Genomic DNA, 22,427 nt, shown 5'->3' on the forward strand with positions numbered 1-22,427 from the left:
AAACTTCCATGTATGGATAAACAAAGACACCCCTTGCATGACTTTAGACAATCTCACCTTGCACACCAGAAAAGCAAAAGTTGGATGTCTGTGTGTACATGTAGGTATACATCTACCACTGGTCTCATGTTGCTAGTACACGTCAGACAATATCTAACTTTTATCCAAATAGTGGTAATTGGCTGTTGACGACTTAAAAAAAAACAATAAATTAAAGTAGACATTATCTTTATTGTACATGTGTGAGAATATGTCTCCTAAAATAAGAACTGTTACATTTAAAATACAATAATTGCAAATGAAAACACATTAATTATTTGATATATACAAATAAACAATTTATTAGTAAATGTTTTTAACAATCAGAATGCTGACACAAGTGGGCACTTTCACCTCAAATACCAAGACAAATTTGTGCTCTGAACCACACTATTTAAATATTGGTTGAATGTTGTGAACCTTATGAAACAATTCACCAACAATCAAGTTATTTAAAATTGTAAGCCTATGAGAACCCATACAGACCTGTACCACAAACAAGCAATGACACAGACAATAACAATATAATTAGCAGGCAACTTAGGATTCACAGAAATCATACACTGGAAGTACATTGGTGATTTTAACCCAAAGGTCACAGAATTTACAAAAATAGGAATGAGAATGATAAATTTATCATTATTGAGTTCAATTGTCAGCAATCTTTTGTTAAGCCATTGACGTGTCAAGTTATATAAACAATATATACTTCATAGCTTAGTTGCATTGCATCCAAAGCAGAATTCAAAGAGCAATGCATGATGGGATTTATTGTAATGAATAGTAATTAGCTTAATTCATTAATGCCATAATACCTCAGCTTTTAATCAGTATATGATTTGATATTTTTAGAAAGTTACTAATAATTGAAAGTGTTTCAACTGAATTTGTTGACAATAAAACTTTGAACAACTTTGTATGAATGAATACAAATCAAAACATATTAATATTAATATTAACACAAACATGGTTAAACTGCAGTGGTATTTTCAAATCAATGCTGAAACTTTACAGCAATCTTTCTTTGACACATCGGTCATGAAATCTGAAAGTTAGCTTCTTGTAATCTTTGATGTACCATATGTGTAATGTCATCTAAAGTAGAATCTAAAGCAAGATTATCTCCATTATTAAGTATAATAACATCCCATCCTACACCAACATCCAGTCCACATTCAGACTCTGCATCATCAATTCCTAACAGATAAAAAAAATCAAATTATTACTCATATAATAGTGACTACATTGCACATTATATTATGACTGAAGTTTACATTGCACTTCAATATGTAGATGTTATCAAATAAACATTCAGAACTAAAAATAAGACTTATGCCCTGGGCAAAAAACTGTATCCTTAGTATACATAGTTAAAAATTAATGATGAATAATGATTTTAGATGTTTTTTACATGGTTGGTGCTTTCATTGCTACAAACTACTTCATCAGATGGATGCAGTAAAAGCAAACACAGATGTACCTTTAGTGAAAAGAAAACCTCTTTGTTCCCTGACACTAATGTCAGCATCAACTCGCAGTGTAACTAAGGACTTGGGATAAACTTTTTGAAAATATTCCACATCAGTCTTTCTTCTGGCATCTGTAATAATCCACACTGGTTTGTGGCATCCTTCTCCCTGAGTTGTTAGCTTACAAAAATAATCTGGTTGTTGTTTTCGTCTTTCTTCTCCCCATCTAATCATGGCAGCTCGATATTGTTCTTTATATTGCGATGAATCCAGCAATTTATCAAGATCTAGGTTGTGCTCCTAAGAAAACAAAATGGCAGCCAGCTTGGATCAAAATGTCTTCTGAGGACACCAAAACTATAGTGTATTACAGCAAGTCTCCAAATTATTGGGGCAGCAAGTTAGCAAACTTTGTGACTAAGCAGGTGACATACCAACACAAACAAATTTGCATACTCAACAGTCCTGTAAAAACCCCATTATGGATGGTAGAGGTTTTTTGGCTCTAAGACGCTCAATTTTACTTTTTCACAAAAATGAATGCTTACTGTATTTGTAGCGGGTTTGACTATCAAAGACATGTATATTCAAACAGTGAGCTCAATTTATTGCACAAATATATTGAAGATGATGAGAAAAAAGGACCTGCGAGAAAAAACGTAATAAGGATGAGTAAATATGAACTTCACTGCAGCGATAATGTGACTGAGAATATTGACAGCGAAGACAGCGTCACCCCCAAAGAACTTAGTATGTTGGCTGAGAAACTTTTTTTTACATGACAACTGTTCAATAACTGACAACAATGCCTTATACAATGGAATGCTGGAATACTGGGGAATGTGGAGAGTTTCCATGTAAATTAAAACAAAGGAACATTTGTTTGCCGTAGAGAATATGCACACTGTATAGCTTTCCATAAAACCCCAATGACGATCCTTCCATTATTAAAATTGAATTGACCTACTCTACATAAGTTAATATCTAGTTTGGGGCATCACTCGTTCTTTTTTCATTTCAAAGTGATCCCAAGTGCACTTTAACTATACCGGCATGGCAACAAAAGAAATATTGTTATTTGGGATAACACTTGAACCACACACAAGCAAGCAAAGAAACGTTACATTAATCTTGTTTGTACAATGTAACTGTGTCGTAACAGTTTGATTCACTTCAAAGGATGACTGCTGACCATTGGAATCACCAACTACACCAATTATGAGCTATGATATTTACAGGTTTTACATCAGATATTACCACAACTACATGTATTGATGTTTGTTGTTTGTTATATTTTGGCCATTTTCAAGTAATTCAATAATAGCGCAAACCAAGTCAATCAAAAGAATACTACTCGGTGGGCCTCCTTTTTTTTCAGTCTTTGTAGATGTAGTATAAATAAACAATAAGTCTTGAAAGATTTTACTGCCAAGTGTAAAAAACAGACACCACAGCCGAGAAAACACAGACATGTCCAAGAAACCAGAACAGTTACACAAAATCACTATGACTTTTATTTTTTTAGTGTTTTAATCTACAAATTTTGATAAACACAATTTTTATACCCATTTTAATTTCTTCACATTACTGATTCAAAATCTGAATAATTTATTTACTTTGTGATGACCAACTGGGGGTTGCAACTGATATATCATTGATGTTTATTTAGGGTAAAGTCTGGGCTTTCATAATATATATAGATTGGAATGGTTTAGAACGATATCGGTACTTCTAAGAATATACATTAGTGAATATACATTTTATGTATGTAAAGCCCTACTACATGTACATCCTTAAAGTTGATTTTAGAAGGAAGAAAGAAAGAAAGACAGAACAGAAGAGTAATATGCATATTGGAGCTCAATTCATTTACATTGCACTCAAAGCCAAAGTTGTCAGCTAATTACTGTAAGGTTTGCTAAACTTGCTGACTCAATACACCTGAGATTTGCTGTGATCATTATTTTGAAAAAGTTTACGAAGGGGGTTGGGTTTAAAGTACAATAATTGTATTTGTTGTTCAAAGCATCTCCAATAGAAGCCACAATTGTAACTGAATCATTAAAATAGGACTTATATTTACCTCTGTGATTTATGCAATAGAAAATACAATTAAACATTGTGCATAAAAACCAAAGATAAGTCATTATTAATACATGTATTTATACAATCTGATTAAAATCTGATGTAGTGTACAGGTTTTAATTATTTTGGCTATAAACTTATTTTAATTTTATTACTTTGTTATTAATGGCCTTTTAATTTACTTTGATTTTGATTTTGTGATTTTTTTTTAATTCCGCCCTACCTACATCTGATCCGACGCCTATGCGAGTCCCGTTCAAATCTCGCGTAAGTAACAGCCAATCACAGCCCCCCTTTTAAACAGGCTGTCGGTTGCTTACTTTTCAGTGTATACGGGCAATCTTTCTGTACATTATATTTTGCCCACTTGAATAAACCATTAATAGAAAATTGCTAGTATATTTTTATTTGCAAAAGAAATTCCACAGCATTTTACAATTTTTGTCATTACATTGAATATTTTTTTCAAATGTGTACACTTCCAGATACATCTTCGCCAGCCAAGGGTCGTTCATTCAGTCATCGCTTCAATTTTACATCACTGAGCATAATTATCTAGAATGGAAGCAAAACAATAAGTAAATCGTAATGATTAGAACACTGTAAACAGCTATAGTAAACAATTATGCAAACTGATTTTAAATTGTATAACGACCACGGCATCGACGCAGAAAATTGGAGCAAACAAATATTTCCTGATCAATTGCGATGTGTTCCAAATAAAAAATATTTTATTCCAGTCCAAATTACTTTAATAAAGAGTTATTGTATAATGTACAAAATGTTGATACAATTTGATGAATATTTACAGCTATGGCTTCAATACCGTAGACGATTTTGGCCCGATCGTCAACAAAACATCACCCGTCTCCAGGGCAGGCGACTGGAAAAAGACACTGGTGTTCGGTCGAACCGGTGGAAACAAAATCGTCACTCCCAGAATAACTATGCAAAATAACGATCTTAAGTCGAACCATTCGAGCCACAATGTCCACAATGTTAACATAAAAATGACTTTCGTTGCATTTGACAATGATAAACTTACCGAAAAGCCGTGTTTTTCTCGGTCGCTAACGTCGGTATAATCCGCCATTTTATTTGAGTGTGTTTGCCACCAGACTCTGCCCGGTGACATCATCATGTGCGCTATAGAAGGAGGTCTGTGATTCGTTGACTAAAATCGTCGATAGTGGGTCTCGTTGAAATCTTGTTACATAGGCATCGGGTCAGATGTAGGTAGGGCCGAATTAAACAAAATCACAAAATCAAAATGAAATAGTAAAATAAAAGGGCATTAATAACAAAAGTAATAAAAAATAAAATTAAAATAAGTTTATAGCCAAAATAATTAAAGCCCTTACACTACATCAGATTTTAATCAGATTGGTATTTATATTGTATAATACTTCACAGCATTCCCTCAGTGATATAATAATATAATCTGATTCTCTGATGAAACCCAATTATGACCTTAGTTCTCTGCTAATTGCACAAAGGAAAAAATGCAGTGTTAATTTCGTACAATGTGATAAATATATTAGATATATTAGGAATTAATATTAAACTAATAGTTATATAAACTAGAAATGAATGACAATTATGCTTTTCAGATATTAAATGAACCAACCTTGGCATATTGAGATTTCAATGGTTCTGACAGTCTCAAAAGTGAACAGTGCTCCTTGCCAATTCTAGAATAGAAATAAGCATTGAGGTGTTATAACTAAGCCACGTGGAAGAAGCCAAATGATCAAAAGATACCTGTATCCCAGATATTCACGAATAATCCATCTGAAGTCATTATCAGTGAAATTTCACACCCCAGCTCTATTAATAAAACAATGTAATAATTTCACAAAAATCCAAATTTTAAATAGTCCATTGGCTATAACACAGGTTCGTCTATAGTGAATAAGCAAGAACACTAGCAAGACAGCCCAAGATGACAAACACTAATTAGTTCTTTCAGACTCACTTGTGTATTTGTAGTACATTTCAATTCATGTAAGAATGTTTTCACCACTTGCATAATCACGTCTTATAAATCTTTGATATTAATAACATTATGCGTAAGTTACCTTTGAAAGAGCAAATCCGTAACATAATCCTTGCCAGATTTCCTCTTACCACTGAATACCATCACAAGTAAGGGATAAGTCATTGTTTCTATGTTACAGTCTACATATAAACATCTAGGCGTTCTTTTCTTGCCCTACAATTAAACACATAAATCTTAAATAGACAATCAGAAACTGAAATCTGGTTATACCTTCTGGTTTCCATCTTATTACAATATTGCCTGCAAATTTCATTTTAAACTAATCATAACTTACAGGATTAAAAACATTAGCCTTAACATGTACATGTATCTATAGCAACAATCAACTTGCAAAGCAAATTCTGTAAATAACATATGTGTAATGTATGTGTGTATATTATATATACAGAGTATATACACTACGGAACCTGTCATAAGTCATGTAAGGAAGATCAGAGTAGAGTAGAGTAAATCAGTCAAATAAATACATGTATGTCATCCCACTTTTCTCAAGAATTGACTGTCAATAATCTTACATTACCTGTCATTAACTAAACATCACGTAAGTTATCTTTGCGTGAATTACTTGAACATCTCAAAAATAATAATAATAAAGAAAACATAACACATACAAATCATTGCGGACTCCATTATTGTCCGGAATAACTTTAAACCGGACGAATCGACTTTACGACACATAAAATTGTGGAATGAACAGACTGGGGACGAATGCAATTTGGTACAAATCAGTCGTCCACCATCGTCAGGCACCTTAGCCCTGCGTACATGGACTGTGTCGGGGGCCTAGTATCATAATACGGACATGTGATGCCCGTTAGTTCGCCCGATCAACACAGCGTTATACGGGGTGCTGGACATCTTGACCCAAAATAATCGGGGTGCTGAAAGGCTCCTATGCCAACGGGCTGTCTTCAATGAAATTACTAGTAGAAAAAAAGATAGGAAATACCTATGAAGCCTTTCTCACTGTACAATACAATTGTGACCTTCGTTTTAAAACTGATATTCTATTGATCGAGTTGTCTTGGGATGATTGAGTCCAGATCGATATATATTGCTTCAAAAGTTAAAGAATATCAAACGTTTGTTTCCAGGGAGGCTGCCATTTTGAATTGTTTGTTTAAATCTTTCCTCAACTTTTTTTTCCAAAATTGAACTGTGAAATTATATTCGAAATCTGTTTGTTTTACCAGGACTTCTTACATTATAATTCTAGCAGTAGTTTTGACTCTATTGTAATTCAAACTTTGACGTGATATTTCCGGAAAAAGTTGATTACAATTGGGTAAACATTTGAATTAGAGGGCGCAATTCATTGGTTTTACTTCAAAATTGTACACCCCATTACCACAGGGGACACTTACATTTATTATGTTTTGTTTTTCTTGCTAAATTTCGGATGTTGATTTAATGATATGTGGCATAATTCTTTTGAAAAATTAATTGGGAAATGGAATTTTTAAATCAAAAACGTAACGATATAGGTTCGATTTGAATGAAACTTTTAGAAAGGGGGTAACGCCACTCATCGCAATAGCCAAACAGAGTTTCCCCGATTTCAAAATGGCGGCGCGGGGAAATAGTGGTGGGATGCCTAGGTCATATCCTAGGAATAGTTCACCTCCGGTCTACCAACAGAATAGACAACACCCGATGGAAGTTGGAAGGTGAGCCATTACATTATTATTGTTTATCGTTTATCGTGTATTACGCTGGCAGAGGTATTACGAACCAGTGATGATAGTTGCCGGGAACAAAGTCAGGTCCCGGATCAGCGAAATAAGTCAAATGAGATATTTCTTGGAAATGTACAATACAACAGGTGACCGGGCGTATTTTGTCTGAACTCATATAAGAGGTGTTGTACTTGTTGCAATTGCATGATTTGTTGACACGCGATTATAAAGCGTTACACATGTTATAGATACATTTGTTGATTTCAAAGCTGTGTGCAGATACAGTCGCGTGGTAAAACCTGTTATGGCTTGTTGTTGTTTTGGTAAGGTTACTTGAGTACATGGCTGTTGTAGGATACATGTATTCACATTGTGATCGCACTTTAACAGGATCTCAATAAAAACGAGCACCTTCAATTTTACAGACTACCAACTCCCTATATTATAGTTGTACATGTAACTGATGTTTTTAAAGGGTTTTAATTTCACAAACTTGACAGGGAAACATTGAGTTCTGTTGTTAATTTACATGCTCACATGGATTTAATTAGACAATTTTAACTTAACTTAACCAGTGAATAATTAATGCATTTACAGTAACAATAACTTGTCTTTTATTGTTTTCTTGAACATTCAGACATCAGCCTTCAAATGTTGTCCTTAGTGGACATAAGCCGTCTACAAAATTGTTTGTTGCCAGAATTTAATATGTTATTTTGTTAGAATTTAAATGTATTTGTTCCTTGTTAAAATTATCGACTGAAAAAGATTCACTGACAGGATGAGATTCACTCTGAATTGCATTATTTCACTTTATTTCACTTTAGGTGGGTAGAAGTGTGCCACTAAAAGTTGACAAGCTGTACAATTTGTTGTGTGTTACTGAGAATTTGTGGCCAGTCAGATTTTGTTTAGGTCACCAATTGAAGACCTAGATATGTTTTTAATCTTCATTGATTAAATTTAATTGCCATGGTGACCAAAATGGTTGCAATCTAGAGACCAAGGCATTGTGCTATTGCTGTGATGGTATTGACATGTTTTGTAACACTTTGTAACAATATTTGTACTTAATAAATACCAGTGCACACATAAAACTCTCACAATTGTACAATCAAAATTGGAAGCTGTCGATAACAAATTACCTGTAAATAAATACTGTGTGTTACATAAAGGCATGAATACGTTTTACGAGCATCCAGGAAAATATTATTTTAATTTTTAAAGGCCCTGTCTATTATCCTTGTGACACCATTTATGGCACTTTTGATTATTTTTGTACAAACTTTTCAATCTTTTATTTTTTTGTTATTTTGTTTATATTTATAATCAAAATATGCAAATAAACAGTGAATTTCACTGCTAATATTAATAATCTATTAATAATATTTCAGTATGGGAAGGAATCCGATGACTATGATGAATTTACAGCGACCAAATAGTGCATCACCTGTCAGTGTTAGCAGTGTTGGAAGTTGTGGCAGTTACAAGAAAAAAGGCAGCAATGCTAAAGCTGAAATCTGTGTTGGCGAAGAATTAAAAATTTCTATTAAAATTGCTCTTGATGATTTCAGATATGATGATGACAAAAAAGGTAATATTTATGATTTGAATAATCTGTTAGGTGCAGATGTTTTGAATGAGGTTCAAGAGGTATTCAATGTCCATTTCATTTCATATAACAGAAATTATAGAAAATGACATAAATTATTTTGTATGTTTCAGAATTGGAATTCCCTTCATCACTGACTGCTACAGAAAGAGCTTACATTCATAGGCTATGTCCTGAATTGGGTCTGACGAGCAAGAGTAGAGGGTGAGTCTATTAGATGTCGAATTTATTTTTTTCATTTATTTATTTGCTTACTTAAAAAATTGTTTAATTTTTTTATTTCATTTTTGTTCATAATTTATAATACAACTTCAAAACAAGCCACTTTTTATAACATTGTCTTTATAGAAAGAGTAGTAATCGTTATCTGACAATCTTTAAGAAAGACTGCAACAAAATGCCTTGTAGTGTTGCTACATATCAGATGACAAGAAACTCTAGACATCAGATACATGGATTGTTGCAAAGATTCCCTGTAACAAACAAAGAAAGACAGGAATTACAGCAGAGAACAGAGAGGGGATATCACTTTAGTGGAGAAAATGGTAAGCTAAGTCAAATGTTTGCATATATAAGACAGTGGTTATTTATTCAGAGTGAAAACTAATGTCATGCATGTCTCATGGAGTATGACCTTGTCTAGTGTGTATGTAGGTCATAGTCACTTGTTCTATAGAGAGTGAATTCATTGACATTTTCCTATTTTTTTTTATCTATGCTGTCGAAAGCGACATTGTTTATTGAGTGTCTGTAATCCGTTTACATTTTCTACTTCTTCATGAAAATGACAAGATGCTTTGATACTTACACTGGTACACTGTATATCTTGTATGGACCTCTCTCAGATGATGATATCTTCAGATCTTTAATTTTCTTTATTTTGACTGACTGAAGTCTATGGTGGGTAACTGAACGTAGTGAATTTAGGCAAAGGGTTCTCCGAACCCGCCTATTCACATAGTTCATACCCACCATAGACTTCGCCAACCGCCCCACTCTTTCCGTAATGTTGGCCTAGTCCTCGGTGCGGAGAGAAAAAGAACCAGAGTGAAGATAGAGGTAAAAATGGCGTCGCCATATTACCTTGGTCATGTGGTTCATGACGTAAAGGAAAATCTTTGGGTCATGGGGTCATTGGCACAATTGATTTAATGCCTACAGTTCAAAATAGTCATATTGACTGATCGGAGTCTATGGTTGGTATGAACTATATGAATAGATGGGTTCGGATAACCCTCTACCTAAGTCTGATTTTTTCATTTTGGAACGATGAGTTGAATTTCTATCTACATATATTTTCTTGTCATCCTGACAAACAAAATAAATAAACTCATCACAATCAACTACTCAATTCACAGTTCATGATCTTTGTTAACATACTCTGCCATGGCAACCACAAATAACTCACAAATTAAGTTCACCTGCACACTTGTGTGCGCTATCAAACAATAACAGCAAAAGTAAATTTGACTTTATGAAATGCATGCTGGGAAATCACACAATAATGCAAATTTAAAGTAATAATAAAACTATAATAAAAAGATAAGTTTAAAAATTTGTTTTTCAAACAAGCAATTCGTTTGGGTAAAATTAAAGACAACCACTAACAACATTTGACTGCATTTGTCAGTTTTGCATGGAAGATCCTTTAGATACGAGCACCTTATTATGCAAATAACCCAGAACACTTTCACGGAGCATTTGAAAAAAAAAATTGTCATCCAACATAAGTTACCCCAAAATATTTTGATTATGAATGCTTGTAATTTTACCTCTGATTTGTAGAAATTTGAAAAACCTGTTTCTCAGCCAGATGACTGCCCACATATAGTAAATATCGATCAATTAATTGTGTTTATTTTGTTATTACTTGTACACCAGCTGACTGCGCGAATGTAAATTGATTTCAGGGCAGAAAGAAATAAACAGGACCACAGGACGGTTGAATAATGGCATACCACAAATACCTCTCAGGAAGTTTGACTCTGAGTTTGAATTATTTCGTCAGAGTTTGCCTGTACATCACATCAAGGATATGATAATGACACACATCAATGACAATAGAGTTGTTTTGATTTCAGGAGATACAGGGTCAGGTAAAACTACACAGGTGAGATTTGTTGGTCTAATCGTTACATTCAGTATTTTCATACCACATCAATACAGAAGAAAATCTTCATGTGAGACAATGTATCTTATTCCATACACCACGGACATGGTACGAAAATTATTTTTATGTGGCTCAAAATTTGATGGATAGGACTTTAAATATTACAGCAGTCATTTTATCAATGAGAAATTTTTTCATTCTCAATTGTTAAAAAAGAATAGGTGCGACTTCTATTAGGGATGCGACTTCTATACAGATTTTACGGTACATGTGTCTGGTGATGGTCGGACATGGGCTTTTGAATAACTTTAAAATTGAGAATACTTTTGTTTATTACATGTCTGTACTTCTCACACCATCTTCACATATTCTGTTTTGAAATGTGTCCATTTCCAGATTCCCCAGTTAATTTTAGACAATAGTTTTGTGACTGGAAGACCATGTAGAGTAATTTGCACACAGCCTAGAAGGATTTCAGCCTTGGCAATGGCTGAACGTGTAGCAGCTGAAAGAGGTGAGAAGATTGGACAAACAGTTGGATACCAAATAAGGCTTGAAAGCAGGTAATAAGTCATTTGTACTAAAATAAATAGAATACATGTACTAATGTAATATTATTACATATATTGTATTAAACATACAATAAAACTATTTAAACTGAACTATATGTAAACTGGATAAATGCCAGGCATATTAATATTTACAATTATATAAAATTATTTAAAACTTCATGAAAGAACATGTTGATAAATCAATTTGATTTAATCAGGTTTAATACTGTTGAAACTTGTCTACCATGCCTCTTTGTTTCCTTGTAGGGTGTCTCCAAAGACTGTATTAACATTCTGCACCAATGGAGTACTATTGAGAACTCTGATGGGTGGACAAAACTCACTTTCCACTGTAACACATGTTATTGTTGTAAGTTTTAATCTGTTGTTTGCATTGTCCATATCGCTTGGTTTCACTTTATTTGGAAATATACTGTAAAAAGGATTTGGGGGGAAGGGGGGTTATGACAAGTCTTTTTCCAATGACAATGTTCATGTACAGTTCACTTACAAGTTATGTGTAGTCAGTGTAGTAATTACAACTTTTTTGGAAACAGCAAAATGCTGGGAATTACGCATGAAAGTTGTAAAAAAAATTGATTGTTGTCTATTATTTTCAATCCTATGTACTGGTACTATATGTTGTGCTGTGTTATTTCACATTTTATGTATGTACCGGTATCAATGTTTAATGTACATATAGATTAGATATCAACCTTCCCTGTAAAAGTAGATTCCTCCAATTTCATCTGGATCTGCTTACTCTTTTCAAAACATCTGACATCACTTCTTAGTTTCCAAGGGGGTCCACCTGACATCACTTCTTAGTTGGTTTCCCAGGGGGTCCACCTGACATCACTTCTTAGTTGGTTTCCCAGGGGGTCCACCTGACATCACTTCTTAGTTGGTTTCCCAGGGGGTCCACCTGACATCACTTCTTAGTTGGTTTCCGGGGGGGGTGGGGGGTGGTGGTGTTACCTGACATCACTTCTTTGTTGGTTTCGGGGGGGGGGGGGTCCACCTGACATCACTTCTTAGTTTCCAAGGGGGTCCACCTGACATCACTTCTTAGTTGGTTTCCCAGGGGGGCCCACCTGACATCACTTTTTAGTTGGTTTCCCAGGGGACCCACCTGACATCACTTCTTAGTTGGTTTCCCAGGGGTCCAGCTGACATCACTTCTGAGTTGGTTTCCCAGGGGGGCCACCTGACATCACTTCTTAGTTGGTTTCCCAGGGGGTCCACCTGACATCACTTCTTAGTTGGTTTCCCAGGGGGCCCACCTGACATCACTTCTTAGTTGGTTTCCCAGGGGGCCCACCTGACATCACTTCTTAGTTGGTTTCCCAGGGGGGCCCACCTGACATCACTTCTTAGTTGGTTTCCCAGGGGGTCCACCTGACATCACTTCTTAGTTGGTTTCCGGGGGGGGGGGGGGGGGTGTTACCTGACATCACTTCTTTGTTGGTTTCGGGGGGGGGGGGCACCTGACATCACTTCTTAGTTGGTTTCCAAGGGGGCCCACCTGACATCACTTCTTAGTTGGTTTCCCAGGGGGGTCCACCTGACATCACTTCTTTGTTGGTTTCCCAGGGGGTCCACCTGACATCACTTCTTAGTTGGTTTCCAAGGGGATCCACCTGACATCACTTCTTAGTTGGTTTCCAAGGGGGTCCACCTGACATCACTTCTTAGTTGGTTTCCCAGGGGGCCCACCTGACATCACTTCTTAGTTGGTTTCCAAGGGGGTCCACCTGACATCACTTCTTAGTTGGTTTCCCAGGGGGCCCACCTGACATCACTTCTTAGTTGGTTTCCCAGGGGGTCCACCTGACATCACTTCTTAGTTGGTTTCCCAGGGTGCCCACCTGACATCACTTCTTAGTTGGTTTCCAAGGGGTCCACCTGACAACACTTCTTAGTTGGTTTTCCAGGGGGCCCACCTGACATCACTTCTTAGTTGGTTTTCCAGGGGGCCCACCTGACATCACTTCTTAGTTGGTTTCCCAGGGGGGCCCACCTGACATCACTTCTTAGTTGGTTTCCCAGGGGGTCCACCTGACATCACTTCTTAGTTGGTTTCCCAGGGGGCCCACCTGACATCACTTCTTAGTTGGTTTCCAAGGGGGCCCACCTGACATCACTTCTTAGTTGGTTTCCAATGGGTCCACCTGACATCACTTCTTAGTTGGTTTCCCAGGGGGCCCACCTGACATCACTTCTTAGTTGGTTTCCAAGGGGTCCACCTGACATCACTTCTTAGTTGGTTTCCCAGGGGGTCCACCTGACATCACTTCTTAGTTGGTTTCCGGGGGGGGGGGGGGGGGGGGGGGGTGTTACCTGACATCACTTCTTTGTTGGTTTCGGGGGGGGGGGGCCACCTGACATCACTTCTTAGTTGGTTTCCAAGGGGGCCCACCTGACATCACTTCTTAGTTGGTTTCCCAGGGGGGTCCACCTGACATCACTTCTTTGTTGGTTTCCCAGGGGGTCCACCTGACATCACTTCTTAGTTGGTTTCCAAGGGGATCCACCTGACATCACTTCTTAGTTGGTTTCCAAGGGGGTCCACCTGACATCACTTCTTAGTTGGTTTCCCAGGGGGCCCACCTGACATCACTTCTTAGTTGGTTTCCAAGGGGGTCCACCTGACATCACTTCTTAGTTGGTTTCCCAGGGGGCCCACCTGACATCACTTCTTAGTTGGTTTCCAAGGGGGTCCACCTGACATCACTTCTTAGTTGGTTTCCCAGGGGGTCCACCTGACATCACTTCTTAGTTGGTTTCCCAGGGGGCCCACCTGACATCACTTCTTAGTTGGTTTCCAAGGGGTCCACCTGACATCACTTCTTAGTTGGTTTTCCAGGGGGCCCACCTGACATCACTTCTTAGTTGGTTTTCCAGGGGGCCCACCTGACATCACTTCTTAGTTGGTTTCCCAGGGGGGCCCACCTGACATCACTTCTTAGTTGGTTTCCCAGGGGGTCCACCTGACATCACTTCTTAGTTGGTTTCCCAGGGGGTCCACCTGACATCACTTCTTAGTTGGTTTCCAAGGGGATCCACCTGACATCACTTCTTAGTTGGTTTCCAAGGGGGTCCACCTGACATCACTTCTTAGTTGGTTTCCCAGGGGGCCCACCTGACATCACTTCTTAGTTGGTTTCCAAGGGGGTCCACCTGACATCACTTCTTAGTTGGTTTCCCAGGGGGCCCACCTGACATCACTTCTTAGTTGGTTTCCAAGGGGGTCCACCTGACATCACTTCTTAGTTGGTTTCCCAGGGGGTCCACCTGACATCACTTCTTAGTTGGTTTCCCAGGGGGCCCACCTGACATCACTTCTTAGTTGGTTTCCAAGGGGTCCACCTGACATCACTTCTTAGTTGGTTTTCCAGGGGGCCCACCTGACATCACTTCTTAGTTGGTTTTCCAGGGGGCCCACCTGACATCACTTCTTAGTTGGTTTCCCAGGGGGGCCCACCTGACATCACTTCTTAGTTGGTTTCCCAGGGGGTCCACCTGACATCACTTCTTAGTTGGTTTCCCAGGGGGCCCACCTGACATCACTTCTTAGTTGGTTTCCAAGGGGGCCCACCTGACATCACTTCTTAGTTGGTTTCCAATGGGTCCACCTGACATCACTTCTTAGTTGGTTTCCCAGGGGGCCCACCTGACATCACTTCTTAGTTGGTTTCCAAGGGGTCCACCTGACATCACTTCTTAGTTGGTTTCCCAGGGGGTCCACCTGACATCACTTCTTAGTTGGTTTCCGGGGGGGGGGGGGGGGGGGGTGTTACCTGACATCACTTCTTTGTTGGTTTCGGGGGGGGGGGGGGCACCTGACATCACTTCTTAGTTGGTTTCCCAGGGGGGTCCACCTGACATCACTTCTTTGTTGGTTTCCCAGGGGGTCCACCTGACATCACTTCTTAGTTGGTTTCCAAGGGGATCCACCTGACATCACTTCTTAGTTGGTTTCCAAGGGGGTCCACCTGACATCACTTCTTAGTTGGTTTCCCAGGGGGCCCACCTGACATCACTTCTTAGTTGGTTTCCAAGGGGGTCCACCTGACATCACTTCTTAGTTGGTTTCCCAGGGGGCCCACCTGACATCACTTCTTAGTTGGTTTCCAAGGGGGTCCACCTGACATCACTTCTTAGTTGGTTTCCCAGGGGGTCCACCTGACATCACTTCTTAGTTGGTTTCCCAGGGGGCCCACCTGACATCACTTCTTAGTTGGTTTCCAAGGGGTCCACCTGACATCACTTCTTAGTTGGTTTTCCAGGGGGCCCACCTGACATCACTTCTTAGTTGGTTTTCCAGGGGGCCCACCTGACATCACTTCTTAGTTGGTTTCCCAGGGGGGCCCACCTGACATCTCTTCTTAGTTGGTTTCCCAGGGGATCCACCTGACATCACTTCTTTGTTGGTTTCCCAGGGGGTCCACCTGACATCACTTCTTAGTTGGTTTCCAAGGGGATCCACCTGACATCACTTCTTAGTTGGTTTCCAAGGGGGTCCACCTGACATCACTTCTTAGTTGGTTTCCCAGGGGGCCCACCTGACATCACTTCTTAGTTGGTTTCCAAGGGGGTCCACCTGACATCACTTCTTAGTTGGTTTCCCAGGGGGCCCACCTGACATCACTTCTTAGTTGGTTTCCAAGGGGGTCCACCTGACATCACTTCTTAGTTGGTTTCCCAGGGGGTCCACCTGACATCACTTCTTAGTTGGTTTCCCAGGGGGCCCACCTGACATCACTTCTTAGTTGGTTTCCAAGGGGTCCACCTGACATCACTTCTTAGTTGGTTTTCCAGGGGGCCCACCTGACATCACTTCTTAGTTGGTTTTCCAGGGGGCCCACCTGACATCACTTCTTAGTTGGTTTCCCAGGGGGGCCCACCTGACATCACTTCTTAGTTGGTTTCCCAGGGGGTCCACCTGACATCACTTCTTAGTTGGTTTCCCAGGGGGCCCACCTGACATCACTTCTTAGTTGGTTTCCAAGGGGGCCCACCTGACATCACTTCTTAGTTGGTTTCCAATGGGTCCACCTGACATCACTTCTTAGTTGGTTTCCCAGGGGGCCCACCTGACATCACTTCTTAGTTGGTTTCCAAGGGGTCCACCTGACATCACTTCTTAGTTGGTTTCCCAGGGGGTCCACCTGACATCACTTCTTAGTTGGTTTCCGGGGGGGGGGGGGGGGGGGGTGTTACCTGACATCACTTCTTTGTTGGTTTCGGGGGGGGGGGGCACCTGACATCACTTCTTAGTTGGTTTCCAAGGGGGCCCACCTGACATCACTTCTTAGTTGGTTTCCCAGGGGGGTCCACCTGACATCACTTCTTTGTTGGTTTCCCAGGGGGTCCACCTGACATCACTTCTTAGTTGGTTTCCAAGGGGATCCACCTGACATCACTTCTTAGTTGGTTTCCAAGGGGGTCCACCTGACATCACTTCTTAGTTGGTTTCCCAGGGGGCCCACCTGACATCACTTCTTAGTTGGTTTCCAAGGGGGTCCACCTGACATCACTTCTTAGTTGGTTTCCCAGGGGGCCCACCTGACATCACTTCTTAGTTGGTTTCCAAGGGGGTCCACCTGACATCACTTCTTAGTTGGTTTCCCAGGGGGTCCACCTGACATCACTTCTTAGTTGGTTTCCCAGGGGGCCCACCTGACATCACTTCTTAGTTGGTTTCCAAGGGGTCCACCTGACATCACTTCTTAGTTGGTTTTCCAGGGGGCCCACCTGACATCACTTCTTAGTTGGTTTTCCAGGGGGCCCACCTGACATCACTTCTTAGTTGGTTTCCCAGGGGGGCCCACCTGACATCACTTCTTAGTTGGTTTCCCAGGGGGTCCACCTGACATCACTTCTTAGTTGGTTTCCCAGGGGGCCCACCTGACATCACTTCTTAGTTGGTTTCCAAGGGGGCCCACCTGACATCACTTCTTAGTTGGTTTCCAATGGGTCCACCTGACATCACTTCTTAGTTGGTTTCCCAGGGGGCCCACCTGACATCACTTCTTAGTTGGTTTCCAAGGGGTCCACCTGACATCACTTCTTAGTTGGTTTCACAGGGGGCCCACCTGACATCACTTCTTAGTTGGTTTCCATAGGGGGTCCACCTGACATCACTTCTTAGTTGGTTTCCAAGGGGGCCCACCTGACATCACTTCTTAGTTGGTTTCCAAGGGGTCCACCTAACATCACTTTTTAGTTGGTTTCCAAGGGGGTCCACCTGACATCACTTCTTAGTTGGTTTCCAAGGGGTCCACCTGACATCACTTCTTAGTTGGTTTCCAAGGGGGTCCACCTGACATCACTTCTTAGTTGGTTTCCAAGGGGGTCCACCTGACATCACTTCTTAGTTGGTTTCCAAGGGGGCCCACCTGACATCACTTCTTAGTTGGTTTCCAAGGGGTCCACCTGACATCACTTCTTAGTTGGTTTTCCAGGGGGCCCACCTGACATCACTTCTTAGTTGGTTTCCAAGGGGTCCACCTGACATCACTTCTTAGTTGGTTTCCAAGGGGGCCCACCTGACATCACTTCTTAGTTGGTTTCCCAGGGGGCCCACCTGACATCACTTCTTAGTTGGTTTCCAAGGGGTCCACCTAACATCACTTTTTAGTTGGTTTCCAAGGGGGTCCACCTGACATCACTTCTTAGTTGGTTTCCAAGGGGGTCCACCTGACATCACTTCTTAGTTGGTTTCCAAGGGGGCCCACCTGACATCACTTCTTAGTTGGTTTCCAAGGGGTCCACCTGACATCACTTCTTAGTTGGTTTTCCAGGGGGCCCACCTGACATCACTTCTTAGTTGGTTTCCCAGGGGTCCACCTGACATCACTTCTGAGTTGGTTTCCCAGGGGGCCCACCTGACATCACTTCTTAGTTGGTTTCCAAGGGGTCCACCTGACATCACTTCTTAGTTGGTTTCCAAGGGGGCCCACCTGACATCACTTCTTAGTTGGTTTCCCAGGGGCCCACCTGACATCACTTCTTAGTTGGTTTCCAAGGGGTCCACCTAACATCACTTTTTAGTTGGTTTCCAAGGGGGTCCACCTGACATCACTTCTTAGTTGGTTTCCAAGGGGTCCACCTGACATCACTTCTTAGTTGGTTTCCAAGGGGGCCCACCTGACATCACTTCTTAGTTGGTTTCCAAGGGGGCCCACCTGACATCACTTCTTAGTTTCCAAGGGGGCCCACCTGACATCACTTCTTAGTTGGTTTCCCAGGGGGCCCACCTGACATCACTTCTTAGTTGGTTTCCAAGGGGGTCCACCTGACATCACTTCTTAGTTGGTTTCCCAGGGGGGCCCACCTGACATCACTTCTTAGTTGGTTTCCCAGGGGGGTCCATCTGACATCACTTCTTAGTTGGTTTCCAAGGGGGTCCACCTGACATCACTTCTTAGTTGGTTTCCCAGGGGCCCACCTGACATCACTTCTTAGTTGGTTTTCCAGGGGGCCCACCTGACATCACTTCTTAGTTGGTTTTCCAGGGGGCCCACCTGACATCACTTCTTAGTTGGTTTCCCAGGGGGGCCCACCTGACATCACTTCTTAGTTGGTTTCCCAGGGGGCCCACCTGACATCACTTCTTAGTTGGTTTCCCAGGGGGCCCACCTGACATCACTTCTTAGTTGGTTTTCCAGGGGGCCCACCTGACATCACTTCTTAGTTGGTTTCCCAGGGGGGCCCACCTGACATCACTTCTTAGTTGGTTTCCCAGGGGGCCCACCTGACATCACTTCTTAGTTGGTTTCCCAGGGGGCCCACCTGACATCACTTCTTAGTTGGTTTCCCAGGGGGTCCACCTGACATCACTTCTTAGTTGGTTTCCGGGGGGTGGGGGGGGGTGGGGGTGTTACCTGACATCACTTCTTTGTTGGTTTCAGGGGGGGGGTCCACCTGACATCACTTCTTAGTTTCCAAGGGGGTCCACCTGACATCACTTCTTAGTTGGTTTCCCAGGGGGGCCCACCTGACATCACTTTTTAGTTGGTTTCCCAGGGGACCCACCTGACATCACTTCTTAGTTGGTTTCCCAGGGGTCCACCTGACATCACTTCTGAGTTGGTTTCCCAGGGGGGCCACCTGACATCACTTCTTAGTTGGTTTCCAAGGGGGCCCACCTGACATCACTTCTTAGTTGGTTTCCCAGGGGGGTCCACCTGACATCACTTCTTTGTTGGTTTCCCAGGGGGTCCACCTGACATCACTTCTTAGTTGGTTTCCAAGGGGATCCACCTGACATCACTTCTTAGTTGGTTTCCAAGGGGGTCCACCTGACATCACTTCTTAGTTGGTTTCCCAGGGGGCCCACCTGACATCACTTCTTAGTTGGTTTCCAAGGGGGTCCACCTGACATCACTTCTTAGTTGGTTTCCCAGGGGGCCCACCTGACATCACTTCTTAGTTGGTTTCCAAGGGGGTCCACCTGACATCACTTCTTAGTTGGTTTCCCAGGGGGTCCACCTGACATCACTTCTTAGTTGGTTTCCCAGGGGGCCCACCTGACATCACTTCTTAGTTGGTTTCCAAGGGGTCCACCTGACATCACTTCTTAGTTGGTTTTCCAGGGGGCCCACCTGACATCACTTCTTAGTTGGTTTTCCAGGGGGCCCACCTGACATCACTTCTTAGTTGGTTTCCCAGGGGGGCCCACCTGACATCACTTCTTAGTTGGTTTCCCAGGGGGTCCACCTGACATCACTTCTTAGTTGGTTTCCCAGGGGGCCCACCTGACATCACTTCTTAGTTGGTTTCCAAGGGGGCCCACCTGACATCACTTCTTAGTTGGTTTCCAATGGGTCCACCTGACATCACTTCTTAGTTGGTTTCCCAGGGGGCCCACCTGACATCACTTCTTAGTTGGTTTCCAAGGGGTCCACCTGACATCACTTCTTAGTTGGTTTCCAAGGGGTCCACCTGACATCACTTCTTAGTTGGTTTCCCAGGGGGCCCACCTGACATCACTTCTTAGTTGGTTTCCATAGGGGGTCCACCTGACATCACTTCTTAGTTGGTTTCCAAGGGGGCCCACCTGACATCACTTCTTAGTTGGTTTCCAAGGGGTCCACCTGACATCACTTCTTAGTTGGTTTCCAAGGGGTCCACCTAACATCACTTTTTAGTTGGTTTCCAAGGGGGTCCACCTGACATCACTTCTTAGTTGGTTTCCAAGGGGTCCACCTGACATCACTTCTTAGTTGGTTTCCAAGGGGGTCCACCTGACATCACTTCTTAGTTGGTTTCCAAGGGGGTCCACCTGACATCACTTCTTAGTTGGTTTCCAAGGGGGCCCACCTGACATCATTTCTTAGTTGGTTTCCAAGGGGTCCACCTGACATCACTTCTTAGTTGGTTTTCCAGGGGGCCCACCTGACATCACTTCTTAGTTGGTTTCCAAGGGGTCCACCTGACATCACTTCTTAGTTGGTTTCCAAGGGGGCCCACCTGACATCACTTCTTAGTTGGTTTCCCAGGGGGCCCACCTGACATCACTTCTTAGTTGGTTTCCAAGGGGTCCACCTAACATCACTTTTTAGTTGGTTTCCAAGGGGGTCCACCTGACATCACTTCTTAGTTGGTTTCCAAGGGGGTCCACCTGACATCACTTCTTAGTTGGTTTCCAAGGGGGCCCACCTGACATCGCTTCTTAGTTGGTTTCCAAGGGGTCCACCTGACATCACTTCTTAGTTGGTTTTCCAGGGGGCCCACCTGACATCACTTCTTAGTTGGTTTCCCAGGGGTCCACCTGACATCACTTCTTAGTTGGTTTCCCAGGGGGCCCACCTGACATCACTTCTTAGTTGGTTTTCCAGGGGGCCCACCTGACATCACTTCTTAGTTGGTTTCCCAGGGGGGCCCACCTGACATCACTTCTTAGTTGGTTTCCCAGGGGGTCCACCTGACATCACTTCTTAGTTGGTTTTCCAGGGGGCCCACCTGACATCACTTCTTAGTTGGTTTCCAAGGGGGCCCACCTGACATCACTTCTTAGTTGGTTTCCAATGGGTCCACCTGACATCACTTCTTAGTTGGTTTCCCAGGGGGCCCACCTGACATCACTTCTTAGTTGGTTTCCAAGGGGTCCACCTGACATCACTTCTTAGTTGGTTTCCCAGGGGGTCCGCCTGACATCACTTCTTAGTTGGTTTCCGGGGGGGGGGGGGGTGGGGGGGTGGGGGTGTTATCTGACATCACTTCTTTGTTGGTTTCGGGGGGGGGGGGGCACCTGACATCACTTCTTAGTTGGTTTCCAAGGGGGCCCACCTGACATCACTTCTTAGTTGGTTTCCCAGGGGGGTCCACCTGACATCACTTCTTTGTTGGTTTCCCAGGGGGTCCACCTGACATCACTTCTTAGTTGGTTTCCAAGGGGATCCACCTGACATCACTTCTTAGTTGGTTTCCAAGGGGGTCCACCTGACATCACTTCTTAGTTGGTTTCCCAGGGGGCCCACCTGACATCACTTCTTAGTTGGTTTCCAAGGGGGTCCACCTGACATCACTTCTTAGTTGGTTTCCCAGGGGGCCCACCTGACATCACTTCTTAGTTGGTTTCCAAGGGGGTCCACCTGACATCACTTCTTAGTTGGTTTCCCAGGGGGTCCACCTGACATCACTTCTTAGTTGGTTTCCCAGGGGGTCCACCTGACATCACTTCTTAGTTGGTTTTCCAGGGGGCCCACCTGACATCACTTCTTAGTTGGTTTTCCAGGGGGCCCACCTGACATCACTTCTTAGTTGGTTTCCCAGGGGGGCCCACCTGACATCACTTCTTAGTTGGTTTCCCAGGGGGT

The 22,427-nt window shown here is 42.1% G+C and overlaps 2 protein-coding genes across 2 annotated transcripts in view; one reads left to right on the top strand and one right to left on the bottom strand.

Annotated features, from left to right (window-relative positions):
• Positions 1–211: 211 nt before the first annotated feature.
• On the bottom strand, positions 212–6,783 carry LOC100372755 (phosphomevalonate kinase-like). The gene is made up of 5 exons (XM_002731663.4): positions 6,602–6,783; positions 5,672–5,805; positions 5,221–5,284; positions 1,520–1,808; positions 212–1,236 (listed from the first exon to the last, which is right to left on the bottom strand). Exons 2-5 carry the CDS (start codon positions 5,752–5,754, stop codon positions 1,076–1,078), a joined length of 597 nt encoding a protein of 198 aa, XP_002731709.1. The 5' UTR covers positions 5,755–5,805; positions 6,602–6,783; the 3' UTR covers positions 212–1,075.
• A 413-nt stretch (positions 6,784–7,196) lies between these two features.
• Positions 7,197–22,427, top strand: part of LOC102802477 (3'-5' RNA helicase YTHDC2-like) — a 102,077-nt gene continuing 86,846 nt past the window's right edge. The window contains exons 1-7 of the mRNA XM_085507262.1: positions 7,197–7,319; positions 8,723–8,922; positions 9,054–9,144; positions 9,289–9,485; positions 10,851–11,050; positions 11,447–11,613; positions 11,869–11,971. Of these exons, the coding sequence (XP_085363388.1) occupies positions 7,216–7,319; positions 8,723–8,922; positions 9,054–9,144; positions 9,289–9,485; positions 10,851–11,050; positions 11,447–11,613; positions 11,869–11,971 (1,062 nt within the window). The 5' untranslated portion in view covers positions 7,197–7,215. The remainder of the gene's footprint in view (positions 7,320–8,722; positions 8,923–9,053; positions 9,145–9,288; positions 9,486–10,850; positions 11,051–11,446; positions 11,614–11,868; positions 11,972–22,427) is intronic.

The sequence above is a fragment of the Saccoglossus kowalevskii genome, chromosome 13 (assembly GCF_978046115.1).
Source record: "Saccoglossus kowalevskii chromosome 13, keSacKowa6.1, whole genome shotgun sequence".
Taxonomy (NCBI): Eukaryota; Metazoa; Hemichordata; class Enteropneusta; family Harrimaniidae; genus Saccoglossus; species Saccoglossus kowalevskii.

What these genes read in the sequence shown, in the direction of transcription:
- LOC100372755 (XM_002731663.4), bottom strand. Translation starts at nt 5,754, where the DNA reads ATGACTTATCCCTTACTTGTGATGGTATTCAGTGGTAAGAGGAAATCT. An exon ending in ACGGATTTGCTCTTTCAAAG is followed by an intron (nt 5,285 to 5,671) that starts GTAACTTACGCA and finishes TTTCTATTCTAG; the next exon opens with AATTGGCAAGGAGCACTGTT. An exon ending in TGAAATCTCAATATGCCAAG is followed by an intron (nt 1,809 to 5,220) that starts GTTGGTTCATTT and finishes TTGTTTTCTTAG; the next exon opens with GAGCACAACCTAGATCTTGA.